This window comes from Neolamprologus multifasciatus, chromosome 5, assembly GCF_963576455.1.
Source record: "Neolamprologus multifasciatus chromosome 5, fNeoMul1.2, whole genome shotgun sequence".
Taxonomy (NCBI): domain Eukaryota; kingdom Metazoa; phylum Chordata; class Actinopteri; order Cichliformes; family Cichlidae; genus Neolamprologus; species Neolamprologus multifasciatus.
Window position 1 is genome coordinate 17,471,438 of NC_140443.1, and position 24,483 is coordinate 17,495,920.

At 39.9% G+C, this 24,483-nt stretch overlaps 2 protein-coding genes across 4 annotated transcripts in view; both read right to left on the bottom strand.

Annotated features, from left to right (window-relative positions):
* Positions 1-19,237, bottom strand: part of LOC146518368 (uncharacterized) — a 48,612-nt gene extending 29,375 nt beyond the window's left edge. For 2 of the 3 annotated variants that reach the window (XM_085159670.1, XM_085159669.1), the window contains exons 1-2: positions 17,086-19,237; positions 1-12,638 (exon numbers count right to left, since the gene is read on the bottom strand). The exon at positions 1-12,638 is cut by the window's left edge and continues 24,568 nt beyond it. In XM_085159670.1, the coding sequence (XP_085015796.1) occupies positions 1-12,638; positions 17,086-17,218 (12,771 nt within the window). In that variant the 5' untranslated portion in view covers positions 17,219-19,237. Of the gene's footprint in view, positions 15,758-17,085 lie in introns of those variants that run through there. The other variant, XM_085159671.1, reaches the window with a different exon arrangement.
* A 124-nt stretch (positions 19,238-19,361) lies between these two features.
* On the bottom strand, positions 19,362-23,024 carry mrps16 (mitochondrial ribosomal protein S16). Its single transcript, XM_085159677.1, has 4 exons — positions 22,864-23,024; positions 22,650-22,680; positions 20,365-20,631; positions 19,362-19,910 (listed from the first exon to the last, which is right to left on the bottom strand). The coding sequence occupies exons 2-4, from the start codon at positions 22,660-22,662 to the stop codon at positions 19,783-19,785; spliced, it is 408 nt and encodes a 135-aa protein (XP_085015803.1). The 5' UTR covers positions 22,663-22,680; positions 22,864-23,024; the 3' UTR covers positions 19,362-19,782.
* Positions 23,025-24,483: the final 1,459 nt, after the last annotated feature.

A 24,483-nucleotide genomic window follows, 5' to 3' on the forward strand; every position in this document is an offset into this window, starting at 1 on the left:
AGTCTCAAGAGTTGTTGCTTTGTTCTCTGTTGTACTAGTGCCTGTTACAGCTTTATGAGTACTTTGTTCTGGGGATGTTGGAGTAAAACTAGTGCTTTCTGAAGTGACTGTGGAAGTCGAACTGGAGGAAGTCTCTGAAGTTGTTGTGGAATGGTCCATGTTGGTAGTTTGAGTAATTTCATTGGTGGTGACTGGTGGGACCGACTCTGTAGACTGTGTTTTTCCTGTTTGGGCCATTGTTGTATTAGAAGTAGTTGGTGATTCAGGGTGTGCAGATGTCATTGTCTCAGAAGTCTCAATAGTTGTTGCTTTGTTCTCTGTTGTACTAGTGCCTGTTACAGCTGTTTGAGTACTTTGTTCTGGGGATGTTGGAGTAAAACTAGTGCTTTCTGAAGTGACTGTGGAAGGCGATTCAGGGTTTGCTGATGTCATTGTCTCAGAAGTCTCAAGAGTAGTTGCTTTGTTCTCTGTTGTACTAGTGCCTGTTACAGCTGTTTGAGTACTTTGTTCTGGGGATTTTGGAGTAAAACTAGTGCTTTCTGAAGTGACTGTGGAAGGCGAACTGGAGTAAATCTCTGAAGTTGTTGTGGAATGGTCCATGTTGGTAGTTCGAGTAATTTCATTGGTGGTGACTGGTGGGACAGACTCTGTAGACTGTGTTGTTTCTGTTTGGTCCATTGTTGTAATAGAAGTAGTTGGTGATTCAGGGTGTGCAGATGTCATTGTCTTAGAAGTCTCAAGAGTTGTTGCTTTGTTCTCTGTTGTACTAGTGCCTGTTACAGCTGTTTGAGTACTTTTTTCTGGCGATGTTGGAGTAAAACTAGTGCTTTCTGATGTGACTGTGGAAGGCGATTCAGGGTTCGCTGATGTCATTGTCTCAGAAGTCTCAAGAGTTGTTGCTTTGTTCTCTGTTGTACTAGTGCCTGTTACAGCTGTTTGAGTACTTTGTTCTGGGGATGTTGGAGTAAAACTAGTGCTTTCTGAAGTGACTGTGGAAGGCGAACTGGAGGAAATCTCTGAAGTTGTTGTGGAATGGTCCATGTTGGTAGTTCGAGTAATTTCATTGGTGGTGACTGGTGGGACAGACTCTGTAGACTGTGTTGTTTCTGTTTGGTCCATTGTTGTAATAGAAGTAGTTGGTGATTCAGGGTGTGCAGATGTCATTGTCTCAGAAGTCTCAATAGTTGTTGCTTTGTTCTCTGTTGTACTAGTGCCTGTTACAGCTGTTTGAGTACTTTGTTCTGAGGATGTTGGAGTAAAACTAGTGCTTTCTGAAGTGACTGTGGAAGGCGATTCAGGTTTCGCTGACGTCATTGTCTCAGAAGTCTCAAGAGTTGTTGCTTTGTTCTCTGTTGTGCCAGTGCCTGTTACAGCTGTTTGAGTACTTTGTTCTTGGGATGTTCGAGTAAAACTAGTGCTTTCTGAAGTTACTGTGGAAGGCGAACTGGAGGAAGTCTCTGAAGTTGTTGTGGAATGGTCCATGTTTGTAGTTAGAGTAATTTCATTGGTGGTGACTGGTGGGACAGACTCTGTAGACTGTGTTGTTCCTGTTTGGGCCATTGTTGTAATAGAAGTTGTTGGCGATTGAGGGTGTGCGGATGTCATTGTCTCAGAAGTCTCAAGAGTTGTTGCTTTGTTCTCTGTTGTACTAGTGCCTGTTACAGCTATTTGAGTACTTTTTTCTGGGGATGTTGGAGTAAAACTAGTGCTTTCTGAAGTGACTGTGGAAGGCGAACTGGAGGAAGTCTCTGAAGTTGTTGTGGAATGGTTCATGTTTGTAGTTAGACTAATTTCATTGGTGGTGACTGGTGGGACAGACTCTGTAGACTGTGTTGTTCCTGTTTGGGCCATTGTTGTAATAGAAGTAGTTGGTGATTCAGGGTGTGCAGATGTCATTGTCTCAGAAGTCTCAAGAGTTGTTGCTTTGTTCTCTGTTGTACTAGTGCCTGTTACAGCTGTTTGAGTACTTTGTTCTGGGGATGTTGGAGTAAAACTAGTGCTTTCTGAAGTGACTGTGGAAGGCGATTCAGGGTTTGCTGATGTCATTGTCTCAGAAGTCTCAAGAGTTGTTGCTTTGTTCTCTGTTGTACTAGTGCCTGTTACAGCTTTTTGAGTACTTTGTTCTGGGGATGTTGGAGTAAAACTAGTGCTTTCTGAAGTGACTGTGGAAGGCGAACTGGAGGAAGTCTCTGAAGTTGTTGTGGAATGGTCCATGTTGGTAGTTAGAGTAATTTCATTGGTGGTGACTGGTGGGACAGACTCTGTAGACTGTGTTGTTCCTGGTTGGGCCATTGTTGTAATAGAAGTAGTTGGTGATTCAGGGTGTGCAGATGTCATTGTCTCAGAAATCTCAAGAGTTGTTGCATTGTTCTCTGTTGTACTAGTGCCTGTTACAGCTGTTTGAGTACTTTGTTCTGGGGATGTTGGAGTAAAACTAGTGCTTTCTGAAGTGACTGTGGAAGGCGAACTGGAGGACGTCTCTGAAGTTGTTGTGGAATGGTCCATGTTGGTAGTTAGAGTAATTTCATTGGTGGTGACTGGTGGGACAGACTCTGTAGACTGTGTTGTTCCTGTTTGGGCCATTGTTGTAATAGAAGTAGTTGGTGATTCAGGGTGTGCAGATGTCATTGTCTCAGATGTCTCAAGAGTTGTTGCTTTGTTCTCTGTTGTACTAGTGCCTGTTACACCTTTTTGAGTACTTTGTTGTGGGGATGTTGGAGTAAAACTAGTGCTTTCTGAAGTGACTGTGGAAGGCGATTCAGGGTTTGCTGATGTCATTGTCTCAGAAGTCTCAAGAGTTGTTGCTTTGTTCTCTGTTGTACTAGTGCCTGTTACAGCTTTTTGAGTACTTTGTTCTGGGGATGTTGGAGTAAAACTAGTGCTTTCTGAAGTGACTGTGGAAGGCGAACTGGAGGACGTCTCTGAAGTTGTTGTGGAATGGTCCATGTTGGTAGTTAGAGTAATTTCATTGGTGGTGACTGGTGGGACAGACTCTGTAGACTGCGTTGTTCCTGTTTGGGCCATTGTTGTAATAGAAGTAGTTGGTGATTCAGGGTGTGCAGATGTCATTGTCTCAGATGTCTCAAGAGTTGTTGCTTTGTTCTCTGTTGTACTAGTGCCTGTTACACCTTTTTGAGTACTTTGTTGTGGGGATGTTGGAGTAAAACTAGTGCTTTCTGAAGTGACTGTGGAAGGCGATTCAGGGTTTGCTGATGTCATTGTCTCAGAAGTCTCAAGAGTTGTTGCTTTGTTCTCTGTTGTACTAGTGCCTGTTACAGCTTTATGAGTACTTTGTTCTGGGGATGTTGGAGTAAAACTAGTGCTTTCTGAAGTGACTGTGGAAGTCGAACTGGAGGAAGTCTCTGAAGTTGTTGTGGAATGGTCCATGTTGGTAGTTTGAGTAATTTCATTGGTGGTGACTGGTGGGACCGACTCTGTAGACTGTGTTTTTCCTGTTTGGGCCATTGTTGTATTAGAAGTAGTTGGTGATTCAGGGTGTGCAGATGTCATTGTCTCAGAAGTCTCAATAGTTGTTGCTTTGTTCTCTGTTGTACTAGTGCCTGTTACAGCTGTTTGAGTACTTTGTTCTGGGGATGTTGGAGTAAAACTAGTGCTTTCTGAAGTGACTGTGGAAGGTGAACTAGAGGAAGTCTCTGAAGTTGTTGTGGAATGGTCTATGTTTGTAGTTAGAGTAATTTCATTTGTGGTGACTGGTGGGAAAGACTCTGTAGACTGTGTTGTTCCTGTTTGGGCCATTGTTGTAAGAGAAGTTGTTGGTGATTGAGGGTGTGCGGATGTCTTTGTCTCAGAAGTCTCAAGAGTTGTTGCTTTGTTCTCTGTTGTACTAGTGCCTGTTACAGCTTTTTGAGTACTTTGTTCTGGGGATGTTTGAGAAAAACTAGTGCTTTCTGAAGTGACTGTGGAAGGCGATTCAGGGTTCGCTGATGTCATTGTCTCAGAAGTCTCAAGAGTTGTTGCTTTGTTCTCTGTTGTACTAGTGCCTGTTACAGCTGTTTGAGTACTTTGTTCTGGGGATGTTGGAGTAAAACTAGTGCTTTCTGAAGTGACTGTGGAAGGCGAACTGGAGGAAGTCTCTGAAGTTGTTGTGGAATGGTCCATGTTGGTAGCTAGAGTAATTTCATTGGTGGTGACTGGTGGGACAGACTCTGTAGACTGTGTGGTTCCTGTTTGGTCCATTGTTGTAATAGAAGTTGTTGGCATATGAGGGTGTGCAGATGTCATTGTCTCAGAAGTCTCAAGAGTTGTTGCTTTGTTCTCTGTTGTACTAGTGCCTGTTACAGCTGTTTGAGTACTTTGTTCTGGGGATGTTGGAGTAAAACTAGTGCTTTCTGAAGTGACTGTGGAAGGCGATTCAGGGTTTGCTGATGTCATTGTCTCAGAAGTCTCAAGAGTAGTTGCTTTGTTCTCTGTTGTACTAGTGCCTGTTACAGCTGTTTGAGTACTTTGTTCTGGGGATGTTGGAGTAAAACTAGTGCTTTCTGATGTGACTGTGGAAGGCGAAATGGAGGAAGTCTCTGAAGTTGTTGTGGAATGGTCCATGTTGGTAGTTAGAGTAATTTCATTGGTGGTGACTGGTGGGACAGACTCTGTAGACTGTGTTGTTCCTGTTTGGGCCATTATTGTAATAGAAGTTGTTGGCGATTGAGGGTGTGCGGATGTCATTGTCTCAGAAGTCTCAGGAGTTGTTGCTTTGTTCTCTGTTGTACTAGTGCCTGTTACAGCTGTTTGAGTACTTTGTTCTGGGGATGTTGGAGTAAAACTAGTGCTTTCTGATGGGACTGTGGAAGGCGATTCATGGTTCGCTGATGTCATTGTCTCAGAAGTCTCAGGAGTTGTTGCTTTGTTCTCTGTTGTACTAGTGCCTGTTACACCTTTTTGAGTACTTTGTTCTGGGGATGTTGGAGAAAAACTAGTGCTTTCTGATGTGACTGTTGAAGGCGATTCAGTGTTCGCTGATGTCATTGTCTCAGAAGTCTCATGAGTTGTTGCTTTGTTCTCTGTTGTACTAGTGCCTGTTACAGCTGTTTGAGTACTTTGTTCTGGGGATGTTGGAGTAAAACTAGTGCTTTCTGATGTGACTGTGGAAGGCGATTCATGGTTCGCTGATGTCATTGTCTCAGAAGTCTCAAGAGTGTTTGCTTTGTTCTCTGTTGTACTAGTGCCTGTTACAGCTGTTTGAGTACTTTGTTCTGGGGATGTTGGAGTAAAACTAGTGCTTTCTGAAGTGACTGTGGAAGACGAACCGGAGGAAGTCTCTGAAGTTGTTGTGGAATGGTCCATGTTGGTAGTTAGACTACTTTCATTGGTGGTGACTGGTGGGAAAGACTCTGTAGATTGTGTTGTTCCTGTTTGGGCCATTGTTGTAATAGAAGTAGTTGGTGATTCAGGGTGTGCAGATGTCATTGTCTCAGAAGTCTCAAGCGTTGTTGCTTTGTTCTCTGCTGTACTAGTGCCTGTTACATCTGTTTGAGTACTTTGTTCATGGGATGTTGGAGTAAAACTAGTTCTTTCTGATGTGACTGTGGAAGGCGATTCACGGTTCCCTGATGTCATTGTCTCAGAAGTCTCAAGAGTTGTTGCTTTGTTCTCTGTTGTACTACTGCCTGTTACAGCTGTTTGAGTACTTTGTTCTGGGGATGTTGGAGTAAAACTAGTGCTTTCTGATGTGACTGTGGAAGGCGATTCAGGGTTCGCTGATGTCATTGTCTCAGAAGTCTCATGAGTTGTTGCTTTGTTCGCTGTTGTACTAGTGCCTGTTACAGCTGTTTGAGTACTTTTTTCTGGGTATGTTGGTGTAAAACTACTGCTTTCTGATGTGACTGTGGAAGGCAAACTGGAGGAAGTCTCTGAATTTGTTGTGGAATGGTCCATGTTGGTAGTTAGAGTAATTTCCTTTGTGGTGACTGGTGGGACAGACTCTGTAGACTGTGTTGTTCCTGTTTGGGCCATTGTTGTAATAGAAGTAGTTGGTGATTCAAGGTGTGCAGATGTCATTGTCTCAGAAGTCTCAAGAGTTGTTGCTTTGTTCTCTGTGGTACTAGTGCCTGTTACATCTTTTTGAGTACTTTGTTCATGGGATGTTGGAGTAAAACTAGTGCTTTCTGATGTGACTGTGGAAGGCGATTCACGGTTCCCTGATGTCATTGTCTCAGAAGTCTCAAGAGTTGTTACTTTGTTCTCTGTTGTACTAGTGCCTGTTACAGCTGTTTGAGTACTTTGTTCTGGGGATGTTGGAGTAAAACTAGTGCTTTCTGAAGTGACTGTGGAAGGCGAACTGGAGTAAATCTCTGAAGTTGTTGTGGAATGGTCCATGTTGGTAGTTAGAGTAATTTCATTGGTGGTGACTGGTGGGACAGACTCTGTAGACTGTGTTGTTCCTGTTTGGGCCATTGTTGTAATAGAAGTTGTTGGCGATTGAGGGTGTGCGGATGTCATTGTCTCATAAGTCTCAGGAGTTGTTGCTTTGTTCTCTGTTGTACTAGTGCCTGTTACAGCTGTTTGAGTACTTTGTTCTGGGGATGTTGGAGTAAAACTAGTGCTTTCTGATGGGACTGTGGAAGGCGATTCATGGTTCGCTGATGTCATTGTCTCAGAAGTCTCAAGAGTGTTTGCTTTGTTCTCTGTTGTACTAGTGCCTGTTACAGCTGTTTGAGTACTTTGTTCTGGGGATGTTGGAGTAAAACTAGTGCTTTCTGAAGTGACTGTGGAAGACGAACCGGAGGAAGTCTCTGAAGTTGTTGTGGAATGGTCCATGTTGGTAGTTAGACTACTTTCATTGGTGGTGACTGGTGGGAAAGACTCTGTAGATTGTGTTGTTCCTGTTTGGGCCATTGTTGTAATAGAAGTAGTTGGTGATTCAGGGTGTGCAGATGTCATTGTCTCAGAAGTCTCAAGCGTTGTTGCTTTGTTCTCTGCTGTACTAGTGCCTGTTACATCTGTTTGAGTACTTTGTTCATGGGATGTTGGAGTAAAACTAGTTCTTTCTGATGTGACTGTGGAAGGCGATTCACGGTTCCCTGATGTCATTGTCTCAGAAGTCTCAAGAGTTGTTGCTTTGTTCTCTGTTGTACTAGTGCCTGTTACAGCTGTTTGAGTACTTTGTTCTGGGGATGTTGGAGTAAAACTAGTGCTTTCTGATGTGACTGTGGAAGGCGATTCAGGGTTCGCTGATGTCATTGTCTCAGAAGTCTCATGAGTTGTTGCTTTGTTCTCTGTTGTACTAGTGCCTGTTACAGCTGTTTGAGTACTTTTTTCTGGGTATGTTGGTGTAAAACTACTGCTTTCTGATGTGACTGTGGAAGGCGAACTGGAGGAAGTCTCTGAATTTGTTGTGGAATGGTCCATGTTGGTAGTTAGAGTAATTTCCTTTGTGGTGACTGGTGGGACAGACTCTGTAGACTGTGTTGTTCCTGTTTGGGCCATTGTTGTAATAGAAGTAGTTGGTGATTCAAGGTGTGCAGATGTCATTGTCTCAGAAGTCTCAAGAGTTGTTGCTTTGTTCTCTGTGGTACTAGTGCCTGTTACATCTTTTTGAGTACTTTGTTCATGGGATGTTGGAGTAAAACTAGTGCTTTCTGATGTGACTGTGGAAGGCGATTCACGGTTCCCTGATGTCATTGTCTCAGAAGTCTCAAGAGTTGTTACTTTGTTCTCTGTTGTACTAGTGCCTGTTACAGCTGTTTGAGTACTTTGTTCTGGGGATGTTGGAGTAAAACTAGTGCTTTCTGAAGTGACTGTGGAAGGCGAACTGGAGTAAATCTCTGAAGTTGTTGTGGAATGGTCCATGTTGGTAGTTAGAGTAATTTCATTGGTGGTGACTGGTGGGACAGACTCTGTAGACTGTGTTGTTCCTGTTTGGGCCATTGTTGTAATAGAAGTTGTTGGCGATTGAGGGTGTGCGGATGTCATTGTCTCATAAGTCTCAGGAGTTGTTGCTTTGTTCTCTGTTGTACTAGTGCCTGTTACAGCTGTTTGAGTACTTTGTTCTGGGGATGTTGGAGTAAAACTAGTGCTTTCTGATGGGACTGTGGAAGGCGATTCATGGTTCGCTGATGTCATTGTCTCAGATGTCTCAAGATTTGTTGCTTTGTTCACTGTTGTACTAGTGCCTGTTACTCCTTTTTGAGTACTTTGTTGTGGGGATGTTGGAGTAAAACTAGTGCTTTCTGAAGTGACTGTGGAAGGCGATTCAGGGTTTGCTGATGTCATTGTCTCAGAAGTCTCAAGAGTTGTTGCTTTGTTCTCTGTTGTACTAGTGCCTGTTACAGCTTTTTGAGTACTTTGTTCTGGGTTTGTTGGAGTAAAACTAGTGCTTTCTGAAGTGACTGTGGAAGGTGAACTAGAGGAAGTCTCTGAAGTTGTTGTGGAATGGTCCATGTTGGTAGTTAGAGTAATTTCATTGGTGGTGACTGGTGGGACCGACTCTGTAGACTGTGTTGTTCCTGTTTGGGCCATTGTTGTAATAGAAGTAGTTGGTGATTCAGGGTGTGCAGATGTCATTGTCTCAGAAGTCTCAATAGTTGTTGCTTTGTTCTCTGTTGTACTAGTGCCTGTTACAGCTGTTTGAGTACTTTGTTCTGGGGATGTTGGAGTAAAACTAGTGCTTTCTGAAGTGACTGTGGAAGGTGAACTAGAGGAAGTCTCTGAAGTTGTTGTGGAATGGTCTATGTTTGTAGTTAGAGTAATTTCATTTGTGGTGACTGGTGGGACAGACTCTGTAGACTGTGTTGTTCCTGTTTGGGCCATTGTTGTAAGAGAAGTTGTTGGTGATTGAGGGTGTGCCGATGTCATTGTCTCAGAAGTCTCAAGAGTTGTTGCTTTGTTCTCTGTTGTACTAGTGCCTGTTACAGCTTTTTGAGTACTTTGTTCTGGGGATGTTTGAGAAAAACTAGTGCTTTCTGAAGTGACTGTGGAAGGCGATTCAGGGTTCGCTGATGTCATTGTCTCTGAAGTCTCAAGAGTTGTTGCTTTGTTCTCTGTTGTACTAGTGCCTGTTACAGCTGTTTGAGTACTTTGTTCTGGGGATTTTGGAGTAAAACTAGTGCTTTCTGAAGTGACTGTGGAAGGCGAACTGGAGGAAGTCTCTGAAGTTGTTGTGGAATGGTCCATGTTGGTAGCTAGAGTAATTTCATTGGTGGTGACTGGTGGGACAGACTCTGTAGACTGTGTGGTTCCTGTTTGGGCCATTGTTGTAATAGAAGTTGTTGGCATATGAGGGTGTGCAGATGTCATTGTCTCAGAAGTCTCAAGCGTTGTTGCTTTGTTCTCTGCTGTACTAGTGCCTGTTACAGCTTTTTGAGTACTTTGTTCTGGGGTTGTTGGAGTAAAACTAGTGCTTTCTGAAGTGACTGTGGAAGTCGAACTGGAGGAAGTCTCTGAAGTTGTTGTGGAATGGTCCATGTTGGTAGTTAGAGTAATTTCATTGGTGGTGACTGGTGGGACCGACTCTGTAGACTGTGTTGTTCCTGTTTGGGCCATTGTTGTAATAGAAGTAGTTGGTGATTCAGGGTGTGCAGATGTCATTGTCTCAGAAGTCTCAATAGTTGTTGCTTTGTTCTCTGTTGTACTAGTGCCTGTTACAGCTGTTTGGGTACTTTGTTCTGGGGATGTTGGAGTAAAACTAGTGCTTTCTGAAGTGACTGTGGAAGGTGAACTAGAGGAAGTCTCTGAAGTTGTTGTGGAATGGTCTATGTTTGTAGTTAGAGTAATTTCATTTGTGGTGACTGGTGGGACAGACTCTGTAGACTGTGTTGTTCCTGTTTGGGCCATTGTTGTAAGAGAAGTTGTTGGTGATTGAGGGTGTGCGGATGTCATTGTCTCAGAAGTCTCAAGAGTTGTTGCTTTGTTCTCTGTTGTACTAGTGCCTGTTACAGCTTTTTGAGTACTTTGTTCTGGGGATGTTTGAGAAAAACTAGTGCTTTCTGAAGTGACTGTGGAAGGCGATTCAGGGTTCGCTGATGTCATTGTCTCTGAAGTCTCAAGAGTTGTTGCTTTGTTCTCTGTTGTACTAGTGCCTGTTACAGCTGTTTGAGTACTTTGTTCTGGGGATTTTGGAGTAAAACTAGTGCTTTCTGAAGTGACTGTGGAAGGCGAACTGGAGGAAGTCTCTGAAGTTGTTGTGGAATGGTCCATGTTGGTAGCTAGAGTAATTTCATTGGTGGTGACTGGTGGGACAGACTCTGTAGACTGTGTGGTTCCTGTTTGGGCCATTGTTGTAATAGAAGTTGTTGGCATATGAGGGTGTGCAGATGTCATTGTCTCAGAAGTCTCAAGAGTTGTTGCTTTGTTCTCTGTTGTACTAGTGCCTGTTACAGCTGTTTGAGTACTTTGTTCTGGGGATTTTGGAGTAAAACTAGTGCTTTCTGAAGTGACTGTGGAAGACGAACTGGAGGAAGTCTCTGAAGTTGTTGTGGAATGGTCCATGTTGGTAGTTAGAGTAATTTCATTGGTGGTGACTGGTGGGACAGACTCTGTAGACTGTGTTGTTCCTGTTTGGGCCATTGTTGTAATAGAAGTAGTTGGTGATTCAGGGTGTGCAGATGTCATTGTCTCAGAAGTCTCAAGAGTTGTTGCTTTGTTCTCTGTTGTACTAGTGCCTGTTACACCTTTTTGAGTACTTTGTTCTGGGGATGTTGGAGAAAAACTAGTGCTTTCTGATGTGACTGTTGAAGGCGATTCAGTGTTCGCTGATGTCATTGTCTCAGAAGTCTCATGAGTTGTTGCTTTGTTCTCTGTTGTACTAGTGCCTGTTACAGCTGTTTGAGTACTTTGTTCTGGGGATGTTGGAGTAAAACTAGTGCTTTCTGATGTGACTGTGGAAGGCGATTCAGGGTTCGCTGATGTCATTGTCTCAGAAGTCTCAAGAGTTTTTGCTTTGTTCTCTGTTGTACTACTGCCTGTTACAGCTGTTTGAGTACTTTGTTCTGGGGATGTTGGAGTAAAACTAGTGCTTTCTGAAGTGACTGTGGAAGACGAACCGGAGGAAGTCTCTGAAGTTGTTGTGGAATGGTCCATGTTGGTAGTTAGAGTAGTTTCATTGGTGGTGACTGGTGGGAAAGACTCTGTAGATTGTGTTGTTCCTGTTTGGGCCATTGTTGTAATAGAAGTAGTTGGTGATTCAGGGTGTGCAGATGTCATTGTCTCAGAAGTCTCAAGCGTTGTTGCTTTGTTCTCTGCTGTACTAGTGCCTGTTACATCTGTTTGAGTACTTTGTTCATGGGATGTTGGAGTAAAACTAGTGCTTTCCGAAGTGACTGTGGAAGGCGATTCAGGGTTCGCTGATGTCATTGTCTCAGAAGTCTCAAGAGTTTTTGCTTTGTTCTCTGTTGTACTACTGCCTGTTACAGCTGTTTGAGTACTTTGTTCTGGGGATGTTGGAGTAAAACTACTGCTTTCTGAAGTGACTGTGGAAGGCGAACTGGAGGAAGTCTCTGAAGTTGTTGTGGAATGGTCCATGTTGGTAGTTAGAGTAATTTCATTGGTGGTGACTGGTGGGACAGACTCTGTAGACTGTGTTGTTCCTGTTTGGGCCATTGTTGTGATAGAAGTAGTTGGTGATTCAGGGTGTGCAGATGTCATTATCTCAGAAGTCTCAAGTGTTGTTGCTTTGTTCTCTGTTGTACTAGTGCCTGTTACAGCTGTTTGAGTACTTTGTTCTGGGGATGTTGGAGTAAAACTAGTGCTTTCTGATGTGACTGTGGAAGGCGATTCAGGGTTCACTGATGTCATTGTCTCAGAAGTCTCAAGAGTTTTTGCTTTGTTCTCTGTTGTACTACTGCCTGTTACAGCTGTTTGAGTACTTTGTTCTGGGGATGTTGGAGTAAAACTACTGCTTTCTGAAGTGACTGTGGAAGGCGATTCATGGTTCGCTGATGTCATTGTCTCAGAAGTCTCAAGAGTTGTTGCTTTGTTCTCTGTTGTACTGGCTCCTGTTACAGCTGTTTGAGTACTTTGTTTTGGGGACTTTGGAGTAAAACTAGTGTTTTCTGAAGTGACTGTGGAAGGCGATTCAGGGTTCGCTGATGTCATTGTCTCAGAAGTCTCAAGAGTTTTTGCTATTTTCTCTGTTGTACTAGTGCCTGTTACAGCTGTTTGAGTACTTTGTTCTGGGGATGTTGGAGTAAAACTAGTGCTTTCTGAAGTGACTGTGGAAGACGACCTGGAGGAAGTCTCTGAAGTTGTTGTGGAATGGTCCATGTTGGTAGTTAGAGTAATTTCATTGGTGGTGACTGGTGGGACAGACTCTGTAGACTGTGTTGTTCCTATTTGAGCCATTGTTGTAATAGAAGTTGTTGGTGATTCAGGGTGTGAGGAGGTCATTGTCGCAGAAGTCTCAAGAGTTGTTGCTCTGTTCTCTGTTGTACTAGTGCCTGTTACAGCTTTTTGAGTACTTTGTTCATGGGATGTTTGAACAAAACTAGCGGTTTCCAATGTGAAACTTACTGAAGACACTGAGCTTGATTTTTGTTGATTCCCATTTATGCTATTAAGTTGAATATCTGGAACAATGCTTTTATTCCTTGCAAACTTAATATTTAAGAGACTCTTCCCCTTATAGTTGTCCAGAATTTGTGGATTTGGCAATGTTTCGTTTTCTTGATCTTTTTTATTTTGATATCCTGTTGAAGGAGATAGTGTTTAAAAAACTATTTGTCAATTCACTTTAAAACAAATCCCATCACATTTGGAAATTCATTTCAACATTTATGACAACTGAGACAGCCATTGCTCACATTGTGAGAAAGTTGTCCTTTGATTGTATACTTAATAATTTAATCCTCTGCCCAACAACGTAGCCATAAAGTTCAAATTCGAGTTAGTTCTGATGGTAGAGTCACATCAGACATATCAACTGTTTTCTTTACCATTGGTTTCTGAATGTGTGAATTTGAAACAACTTCTGAAGCACTTTTCAGATTCTAACTGAGGTTAAAAACATGATTCTTGAAGACATACCATTTAGAATTCTAAAGAATATAGATATTGTTTTGTCATACATGTGAACCCTGCAATAGACTATAATCTATCCTGCTTCTTGTCCTATGACCACTGAAATTGCTTCCTCCATTGCAATCTTTCATTTTGTTAAGTGGATGGACAAGGTCATTCCACCATTAGACAAATTTTAAATAGGGGCAAATTCATGGCTACACTCAATTATATGTAACCTCACAGTAGTTGCCTATCAACTGATCATCAGGTAGCAATGCAGCAACATAAAAAATAAAGTAAACCTACTACAGAAGAGACGCAAACAGTGAAAATCTGCTGTTTACAGTGGCTGAGTCAGCCGTAATGTGGAACGACTTAAGTAAGGCCATTCACGCAAAACAGTCCAAAGCAGGTAAAGCATTATATTAAGAATTATGTGTACAGAAATACACTCCAACGTTCTGCAGGTCTATTAATAAGTATCTTGAAATTTTCTTGAAGGAAGTTCAACCAATTGGTAAATTCCATGTGTGGCGTGAATAAGGCACGGCGGGACCAAAGATCATAATCTAGAGCCATTTTATTGATCTAACATCACACCACAACACACACAAACCCTGAGTCCCCGTGTTTTTAACTAGGCGGGCGTGATTAAGGATGCCGTGCAGGTGCGTCCGCCCTCCCTGCACGGCACCGCAGACCACGCCCCACCACACCATTGCTGTGTCCCAATTCAGGGTCTGCACGCTTGAAGTACGCATTTCAAGTGCGATTACGTCATCGCCACGCGACGACAGCTGTCCCAATTCGAAGTATACTTCAAATGCGTACTCCAAATGCGCCGTCGATTTCCCCAAATATCAAGCGTGGTCCGGTGCACGCTTCGTGGTCCCATACAGGCACGTGCAGAGGGGGGGGGCTAGAGGGGCTTGAGCACCCGCCCCTTTCCTGATGGGTGCCCAAAGTGCCCTTTTGTTGAGGCAACGTTTTAAATTTTTTTTTTTTTTTTTTTTTATGTGTGTGTGCGCGTGCGTAGTCCTGTCTGTGCCCCTCAACAATAATATTTAACTATTAATCACAGTTTTGCTAAATAAAAGGATCTGGCTTGCATCAGTCACATGATCACATTTAACCAATGATTGCCCTTGACGGCAGAACGCGCTGGTTACGAGCCGGGAACGAGGTCACAAAGAGCACGCGCATTTTTAGCGGTCCGGAGCTGTAGGAGAAACATAAGTTAACTCAGAGACACAGACTTACTATATTTCTTCCATACAGACTGATGCGACAAAACCAGTAAGTAGGTGTACAGCGTACACTGTAGTGTATAGCACACAGGAGTATTAGCTTATTACGTATACGTTGGTAAGCTGTCTTGTGGCAACTGACGAACTGAAACAAACGAGCGTGCTGTGTGTGCAACAGCGTGACAAACATTACCTGTCCTTTTATTAACTGCACAAGTAGTGCTGGTCATAGCTGCTGGCTACCTGTGTAAGGCTGTCATGGGTCTGTAGCTCTGTCACCGTTTTAGGGAACATATTTAGTTTTAAAGTAAGTTTCCGGGCTTTTCCTGCCTTTCTGGTGGGATTATATTTCACTAAAAAACGATCTAATATGCATGTCCACATAATTATGCATTATTATAATATTTTAAAAAACACGCTGTATTTTAAAGAACATACATTAAGAAGCAGATTATATTAGATTTATATTTTAAATAAGACAAAATTTGGATTTTACAGCAGTAAAATTATTGTATCTCCACAGTTTAAAAATGTAATAAAGTTTGCCCCTGCACAGAGTGGATAGTGAAACAAATGGAATCATCATAATGACATTATTTCATATTTATTACTTCCCCCTCCTCATTGCTTTATTATTGTAGCTCTAGTAATAAATAATAATGTAAGGATTCTGGATCAGCACCATGATGCCCATAGTATATACAGTATTCTGAAGAAGGTCTAAAATGTCACTGTGTGTTCGTGCATGTGTTTGTTTTATGTATATGGATTTTTTTAAATTATTACTCATGATATAACATTGTCCAGACATGCCTGGTAAGGACATGAGGAAACAGTAGGAGCTGTGTGAGGCTACTAAAGGCAGTGCTATAACATTTTTCTGTCATCATTAAGTGCAAGAGTTGTTAGGTGTGGATAATTAGATTATAGTTTATTGCAATAGCAAGTTGTTCTCAGATAGACAGCAAGTGGAGAGTGATATATGAAATGATGGGATGGATGGAAGAAGAGAAGCAAAGAGTGATTCACAGGCAGAGCCTAAATTATTTCTCACAGTTTTTTGTTGCCTTATGGTTCCAAGTGCTGTCACCAATCTTTGCATTTTGTTATTATCTCATGACACTTGTTTAATCAGCTACCATCTCTCCTATGGACTTTTTACTGTCTACAGTCTCAGATCAACACAGCCCTGCCCTTCCCATATTAGATTTGATGAATGTGTGTTGTTGTTATTCAGCCTGGTTCAATGTGCCCCTTTTTAACTTTGAGCACCCGCCCCTTTAAACCTCTCTGCACGGCCCTGGTCCCATATATCCCACAATTCATAGCGCGGCGGTGGGTTTGGATAATTTTGCCGCAACATACGGCAGAAGGGAGCGGCCAAGAGTGAACTGTCAAAAGTAAGTATTGAACATGACGTCCCTTAATTATGTGCGAATGTTTAATAACGAAGAACATTAAAACATTGCTGTTGGCCACATGTTGGCAAAGTTGTGTGACATTAGTGATGTTTGTACTTACAGCGTTAACTTGGTTTTAAAGCATATATATATAAATATGTATATATATATATATATATATATATATATATATATATATATATATATATATATATATACCAAGATATATAGATGTATGTATATCTAAGATATAAGATATACATATATATATATATACATATATATATATATATATATATATATATATATATATATCATAATAATCTGACAATAATATAATATTGGCCATATTATATTTACATTACCACAGTGAGATGATTTTAGTCTCATGAACAACATTAGCTAATTGTTATTTACTAACTAATCTTAAATGACTGTTCAGTGAAGCCCAACAATCATGTTTTACAGTCCCGTGGCCTCAGCCTCAGATACTCAACTAATCAAAGTGATGTCATGACAAAATATTTTTCTCCTTCATTTCGGTCAAACAATGCTGTATGTAACATTTCTAGCGGTTAGTATCATGGTTGCTAGGCAACCTGAACAGCGCAACGAAGGGCTAGACCGTCCCATTTCACAAGCCTCTCACTTCCGCACTCTCGTACTTATAGTACGCGCCGTACGTAGTATGCGTAGTGCACGTACTTCAAGCGTGCAGACCCTAAATTGGGACACAGCCCATGATTTAATTTGTTTTTTCCATCATGATTACAACTGTTTATTGTGGTACAAATGAATAACTATTATTCCAACACTGATTTGCGCAGAAATTACTTATCTCTGGTACATAATGTCCATAAAATGCTTATATTCTTATCAGACATTTTCTTCAGTATTTAACTGAATATGCCAATCACTCTCTGGTCTGTTTCACCTGCTACCTTTTCTTTATTATATGAAATTTAAGTTTAACCCATGAAACCATACATTCCAGTCTGATTGATTTACAGTTATGCATCTGTAAATCTGCAAGTGTGGCATGGATTTTTTTTTTTTAATAATAGCTTCATCGGATGTATTTAATAAAATATTCATTCAAATGACTTGAAATTTAAAGAAAAACACAAAAAACACAGAAATTATATTTTGGCTGTATTTCTTTCTTTAAAAATAAGAAATCCATTTATCTCATATTAGCTTTAACCACTGTGAAAGGAGTAAAATATATGCTCACACCAAGAAGCAGTCATTCTATTTGCTGGTGTTTTAAATTATATTTACAGTTATTCCCAAGGAACTACCACTACTAAGATTAATTGTCACAAAATTTCAGTGGCAAAGATGTATTTCCCATGAGCATGCCTAACAAGTAGTAAGTAATAGTAGTAAAGAACCAGGATTTGCAGTAATATCTATATATATGTATATATATCTATAGATAGATAGATAGATAGATAGATAGATCTTTGAAAAAAACTCACACTTACCTTTGTTTTGTGCAAAAAACACACATAATGCAATGAGCACTATGACCACCAAAATAAGTACTATAAGAAAGGTGAAATCCCTCCTCCGGTCATAGAATTGCAGCTGAGTCCACCTTGTCATTTTCCTGTGCATTCAGATGATAATTCCAAAAATGAAAATATGAGATATTTCAAGCTCTATAATGTCTTTTACTCCATAAATACATGTAGGCAGACTGTTTTTACATGCTGTGTAATTTTCAGACTGGCAGTATACTGCTTACAATATCCTGTCTAAATTGTCTGTTATTTTATAGCTTTGTCCCTGTCAGCACTTGCAAGCCCTATAAACACTTACCTTTTAGTGTCGGATCCACTGTATGTCTCATCAGTGATCAACTGGTCAGCTTAGGCGGTTACTGATTGTCCCCTCCCTAAGCAAACTTTTTTATGTACTGTGGTATGGCATTGCAATCATTTATGAAGTTCCTTGGAACTCACACCCTGTATATGATACTTTCAAAAGTCCAGAAAAGTGACTCAAGTGAGATCAACAAGGTGTAGGTGGGTGAGGCTGGGTTTGGATAGATGTGATTTTCTTTTCTTTCTTTTTTTTAAACCAGCATTGGGTATGTAGCCAATGCTACACTGCTAACCACTGTTTAGTGTCACTAATTATACACTTATTGTTTTCAAATGAATGTTCCTATGTACTGTAAAAGGACAGAAAAATATTTAACAAGATAAATTCTTTTAAATTTGCTTTAAAAACCCACTTGTTTCAAGTTATGTGTTCTTTACGTAACACTATATCAGTGCATATACTGTATGTGTTCACATTTATTTAGCACCTTTATAGACTCACCGATCACTAAAAGCTTTAGACGTCTGTATGTTTAGTGTCTTCTAGAATAGCAAGTTTATATTCCCGCTGTTTATCCATCATGTGACTTTTTTAACTTTCTTAAGGATTTTACAGAAAATCAACTGATGGTACTTACATCATGTACATTTAAGTTATGAAGTGATTATTAAGAGAAATGCACTGTTGTATTAGAACAGCTATTAAAATCAGCGTTTTTTAATGCATTTGGCAACTAGTCTTTTATATTCCTTGTTTTTAACAGTTACTTTAATTCTCTTTTGACACTCAACACATGATGGTGAGCATGACTAACTCTTTACTTTTTAGAAATGTTATAAATGAGACTTATGGATAAGATGTTTAAATGAAGGAATAAAGCCTTTTTAAAAATAGAAAGGTAAACATGATCCCACATGATTAAAAATGGATCTCAATAGCAGCAAGAATAAAAGAGCTGCAATGAGATTAAACACAATATTTTCTGAGTTTAACGCCATAAGACATTTAGTCCACACCCCTGTTTGCTTTTAGAAAATAATTTCTGAAACACTACTCAACAAGAAATATTTTTGTTTGATATGTCATGGAAGACTGCACTTTTTGTTTCAACTGTTTTAATTAAGAACAATAATTCATAGTTACACGGGTTGCCCTGTGGCTCAACCAAGTCACTTTTATTCCACAGTCCCGAAGGAAGTCAAGCAATATCAAAAGCCGCAATACTTAAGTTGTGGAATTGTTTATGCTGTATTTTCAAATGGTCACTTAGGCGTTGTCAAGTGGGTACTAACTCACATCAGTATTCTTATCACTGCCTGACTGACGCATGCCATAGTGGTGGTGCAGTATTGACCAATCCAAGATAAGAAAAACATTAAAGTCTTAGCATGCGACACACAGAATAAGCAGCTGTTTAAAAAAAAAGTCACTGGCTTATTATGAACTGTATTTCAATTTGTCCGGTTACATCATTAATGGCGGTCCTTTGATTTTTTTTTTTTTTTTAAACAAAGAATAGTGACTATATGTACAAATTGTAGTGTTTATGTCGCAAAAGATGATGAACGTGGGCTTTGCTGTGCTCTGTAAATAATAATACAAGTCAGTGTTGCACGTATGAATCCAATGATATCTGAATTTGATCTGTAAATATTGAGTAAGAAACTGTTGCTATGCTGTTTAATTTAAAACAGAAAAAGGACTGCTGCAAAGTGGTTCCAAAAACAGAGCCTGACTTTACGTGACATGTGTCCCAAGCCATAAAGCGTCATGACACAGTCAGCAGACACAGGGGTGGAGAATTATCTCTGGCAGCAATCATACTAACAAACGCACCCATGTTTTTTATTACTTTCTATTTGACACAACTGATTGTGTGCAGATTCAAATACACAAAGGATGAGAAAAGAAGAATGAACACTGACCAAAGAAGGAAGGAATGATTTCAATATTTATGAATCCATTTCAAAGTAAACAAAACAAACTGATTTTCATTAAAAATGCTTTGTTAGCGTGAATAAGCAATAAAGGCCTTCGTTAAGACAGGATAATAAATACAATCTGCAACTATACCCCAAACAGACGCAGTTATATTGAAATACTTTAATTAGGTCTCATAAAACACCATATGCAAACTGCTGCTGTCTAAAATAATATAACTGTATTAAAGAAAAAGATGCAATTTTATGAAGCATCTGATCAAAAATTAATCGCATGAAGAAGCTACTGACAGAGCCAAAGCTACAATATGACATATTTTGAGTTTTCATGAACAATTCACACAGCAAGTCAAATTAGTGAGTCATTTTTCAAAATAATTGTGGCAACTGGATGGTCACGCAAAGTCCACAGCTTTAACTCTCAACATCAGCCTGCTTCTGTCCCTCTTTCGGAGATTCCTCTGTTTCTGTCTCCATTTGGGCTCCTCTGCGCTCTGCTTCTGTTATTGTCATGGGGTGAAGAGGGAAAAATCCAGCCAACCCTACAAAAGATAGGTGAAGACGACAACATTCACAATAAGTATTTCAAACAATACAGAGGAGACAGGTAAATGTCCTAACATCTTTTTTAACTTAAGGATAATGACTAAAAAAAAAGGATAATAAAAAAGAGATAGTATTATCTAAATACTGACAATTTTCACTTTGTGTTTTCAGTAGGAATTTACAATCTATTGATGCTAATGTCATCTGAGGGCACAGCAAACACATCACAGTGTAAAAGCCGTAATTTAGAGTGTGTGCAAAGCAATTAAAGATTACAAAACCTGGTGAAGAAAAAGAAATAAAACGCTAAATAAATATTGTCTAATAGGTGTAGATTCCTGCAACAACAAAAAAAAATGAGGAGTAAACCAGTTCTCAGGAACAGAATGACAATAAAATTTCCCAATGATGAAGACTTCAAAAGAACACGTTTGTGCAGCAAATACACACCCAGGAGTTTGGCAACCGGTTTTGTAGGGTGTGCTCCACATCCAATCCAATACTTGATTCGGTCAAAATTGAAACTGACAAGTTTCTCGTTGTAGATGTTCGGAAGCGGGTCGTAGGAACCCAGCTGCTCGATATATTTACCATCTCTTGCCCTTTTGTTGTAAGCTGCCACAATGCGATAAAATGGTCTGTTAGCCTGTTTGTGGCCCGCAAGAGCGAATCGAATCACAACGTGACCTCCGTGGTACTTCTTTAGTAAGAGTGATGCTAAAGAAGAAAATAAGCATCAAAAGCATTGTCAAAGACAGGAAAACATAACTTTCTTTAATTGTTACATACCCCTATATGTAAGTATTTGTTATACTATTATAGGCATTCAACTACCAAATACAGAAACACATTAAAATCTTACTTAGCACCCACTGTTGTCAACATCTTTGCTGCTTTAAACAAAATTACTTTCTTAAACAATATGAAGCAATGGGAAGACTAAATTTGAAAAGTTCTCTTGCGTTTTATTTTTGTTATGTATTCAGGTTTTGTTGAATCCGTTGCTTTTCCCCTTTTTTGTGAAAAATTTTGTGAAATAATTTCTAATTGTTTGAAGGAAAAAGAAGAAGAATTGAACAGTAAACCATGATTTTTGTTTCTTAGCATTATTCATATTAATAAGCTTTGCATGACTTTACTTGCATTTAATCAATCCCACTAAGTGCATTTCTTTGGACTGTGGGAGGAAGTCGGCATACCCAGAGAGAACCCACTCAAACACATGGAGAACACAGAAAGGTCCTGTTCAAACTTAGGACATTCTTGCTCTGAGACAACAGTGCTAACCACCATGACAGCATGCTGCCAACTAAAAAGTGTAATGTTCTCATATACTCTGACAATAAGCGTGATATTTAAAAAAAAAAAAAAAAAAAAAGACACATACTGGTATGCTGTCAAAAAAATTTTGAACTTAAGCAATTGTGTTACACTAATTGCACTACTCAGTTTTGCAGTTGTAGTTTGTATAGTTTTCTAAGACTTTGTGTAACTCTTCTTTCGTTACTTTTTATCTTTTTTGCAGCTGATAAAAGTGCAATCTATGACGCAAATCGCAAATTTCCCAAACAATGAACTCATTGTCATGCTCAAGAAACTAGTTTGAGAGGATCTGAGCTTTGCCCCAAAGTGAGTCTGAGCAATCAGAAGATGGGTACACTGTGGTCTTAAAGGGATGGACACGATCAACAACAATGTTCAGGTACACTGGCATTTAAATGATGCTCAATTAGTACAAAGGGGCCTGAAAATAAGCTGAGAAAATGTCTCCCATACAATTCCACCATCACCAACAGCCATTGGTACAAGGTAGGATGGATCCATGTTTTCATGTTGTTTACAACAAATTCTGAGCCCAGATCTTCTATTTTCCAATTTTGGTGAGTCCATGTGAAGTGCAGCTTCAGATTCCTGTTCTTAGCTAAGGGTAAATGGGAATCAGTGTGATCTGCTGCTGCTCTGGCCCATCTGCTTCAAGGTTCAATGTGTTTTACATTACACATGTTCTCCTACACATTTTGGTTGTTGTGAGTGGTTGTTTGAGATACTGTTGCCTTCCTACAATCTCAAAGAAGTGTGGCCATTCTCCTCTGAATGCCATTCACTGGATATTTTCTCTTTCTCTGTAAACCCTGTGGATGGCTGTGTAGGAAAATCCCCCAAAATACTCAGACCAGCCCATCTGGCACCAACACCCATGCCACATTCTTCCACATTCTGATGCTCGGTTTGAACAGGTCTACCCATATGGAAAATAAATAGTAAAAACTTATAAAAGACTCGCATAAGATGTGGCCTGCTTCATATAGTGAATCATATAAGGCTTATATGATTTACTCATGAAAGTGGCCACTTTCTCATTACTTTCATATATATAGTGTTAGTACATATCCAAAACATACAAGTTTCATTTATATAATTTTTCAAGGGATCTTACATCTGTTTTCACTCTTGCATGCTATTCATACAAGTTTCACACAAGACAGATACAAGATTTATAAAAGATATATATATATTATATATATATATACACACACAAATATATATCTTTTCCATATGGGTATATGCCCACATGGATAGTTTCTGCCATGTGATTGGCACATTAGAGATTTGCATTAATAAGCCTTATACCTAAAAAAAAAAAAAAAAAAAAAAGTATGAGGGTGAGAATTATAGGGTCGAGTTCATACTGACCACAACAATGGGGGGAAGCCTGTTAAGACTTGGATACTCACATAAATGTACCATGGTGTCTGCGGAAATATCCTGCAATAGGCAAAGAGTCATATTTAAAACAAAGTGTAAATAGCTATATTTTATAAATAACACATGAGCTGTTAATAATCCTGAAAAATATAATTAAACCACATCTGAAGAAAACCCGACTTTGCACAGGCTCTCCCGTTTTAAGAGCGGTGGGTTTGAAAAATAAAAATAAGCAAAACTTACCTCAGAGGACGCGTGTAGGACGTAAAGACAAATCTTTTCAGATCCGCCGCTTTTTAACTCCTTGCACAGACGACGTATTAAACGATAAGAAGCGTGTGTTTTCCCCCGGAGAGACAGTGTGACTTTCCTTTAGGGCGCCGCCATGTTTTAAAAGGAAGTTACGTACGGCGGCGTAATTTCATCCCCGGGACGCTAGATGGCGGAGTGGCATTGCTGTCTGCTGAACCACCGTCTACAGAAGGCCCGCACCAGCTATTAATCTTTGCAAGAAAACTAAAGTTAGTAGGGGAGTTCATGTATCAGACTGCAGTATTTCCTGAGTCATTCTGGAGAAACGACAGCCTGTAAAGTGCTTCTAGAACGGCAATGTAAGTAATTACACATCCATGAATGTTTATAATGCAGGTCATTTAGGACCGAGGCACTTCAGGGAGAGGCAGAAGTCGTAATAATCTTTATGACAGTAAAAGTAGACATCAGACATAAAAGGTCATACATACATACATCACATTGCTTATTCAAGCCAATATATATTTATTTTTTAACAATTGTTTTCTAAACATTGTCCATTTTGCATCTTACAACTTTCAAACGGTATACAATATTACTCTTACAGCCATCAGGATATTAAATACCACCTTGCTCGTTAATTGCAATAGATGGTAGTGTGTTCATTATTTTATGTATATATATATATATATATATATATATATATTTATTTATTTTATTTTATTTTATTTTTACCTTTTTTATGTCCTTTTTTCTCTTCCTTATAGTTATGTTCATTTTTGTCTATATAATTTGTTTTCAATGCCGCAGCACTGGCACGTAATTTCTACAATAAAGATATTGTGATTCTGATTCTAAATTATAGAGACTACAAATGTAAAGTGTAATTCAATGGAACCAAAAAATGACCACAAAATTGTACTCAGGGAGAGTACTCAAATTCTCAGTGCTTTTGCTGCTTTTATCAAATAAAACACAGATTTTAGAGCTTCGTGCTCTGTATTAATTATATTCATTCTATTCAGGGGATGAATAGGCCTACATCAACTGTGAATACACCTAAATGAATACCCAATTGAACCTGAATGAATATTGACAATACCAGCCATTTCATTTATGATTATGAGTTGGTAAATATTATCATCTATCACTCAAAGTAACACTCTCTGGGTGCAACATCATTGCGAGTCATGTAATTCTTCTCATCCTGCCTGTAATTTCCACTTAACACATCTTGCATGAGCAGCACTTTGAGTTTCAAATGAGTTTGGCAGAGCTCCTGAGAGTGATCATGAATTTGGGGGGGGGGGGGGGGGGGGGGTCATTGCTTTGCCTGACGTGTCCCAAGTTTTCTGGCTACTTGTCGCCCAACTGCTCCCCCGCCACTGCTGGTCTCGGAACATGGTGATTTCACACTCCTGTTGTGTAAGGCTTGTTTTTCTGTGAGTGTGTGTGACACACATGTGAGGAGAGGTCACCAAAGACACACAAAAAGAGATGGGCCCTTGTTTGTAATTCTGCAAATGTCCAACTATTGCTGGATCACTCAGAGCGGGCAATCGGTTAAAAGAGACGTTACTGAAGAATATGTTTTTCATTTGCTTGTTTTTT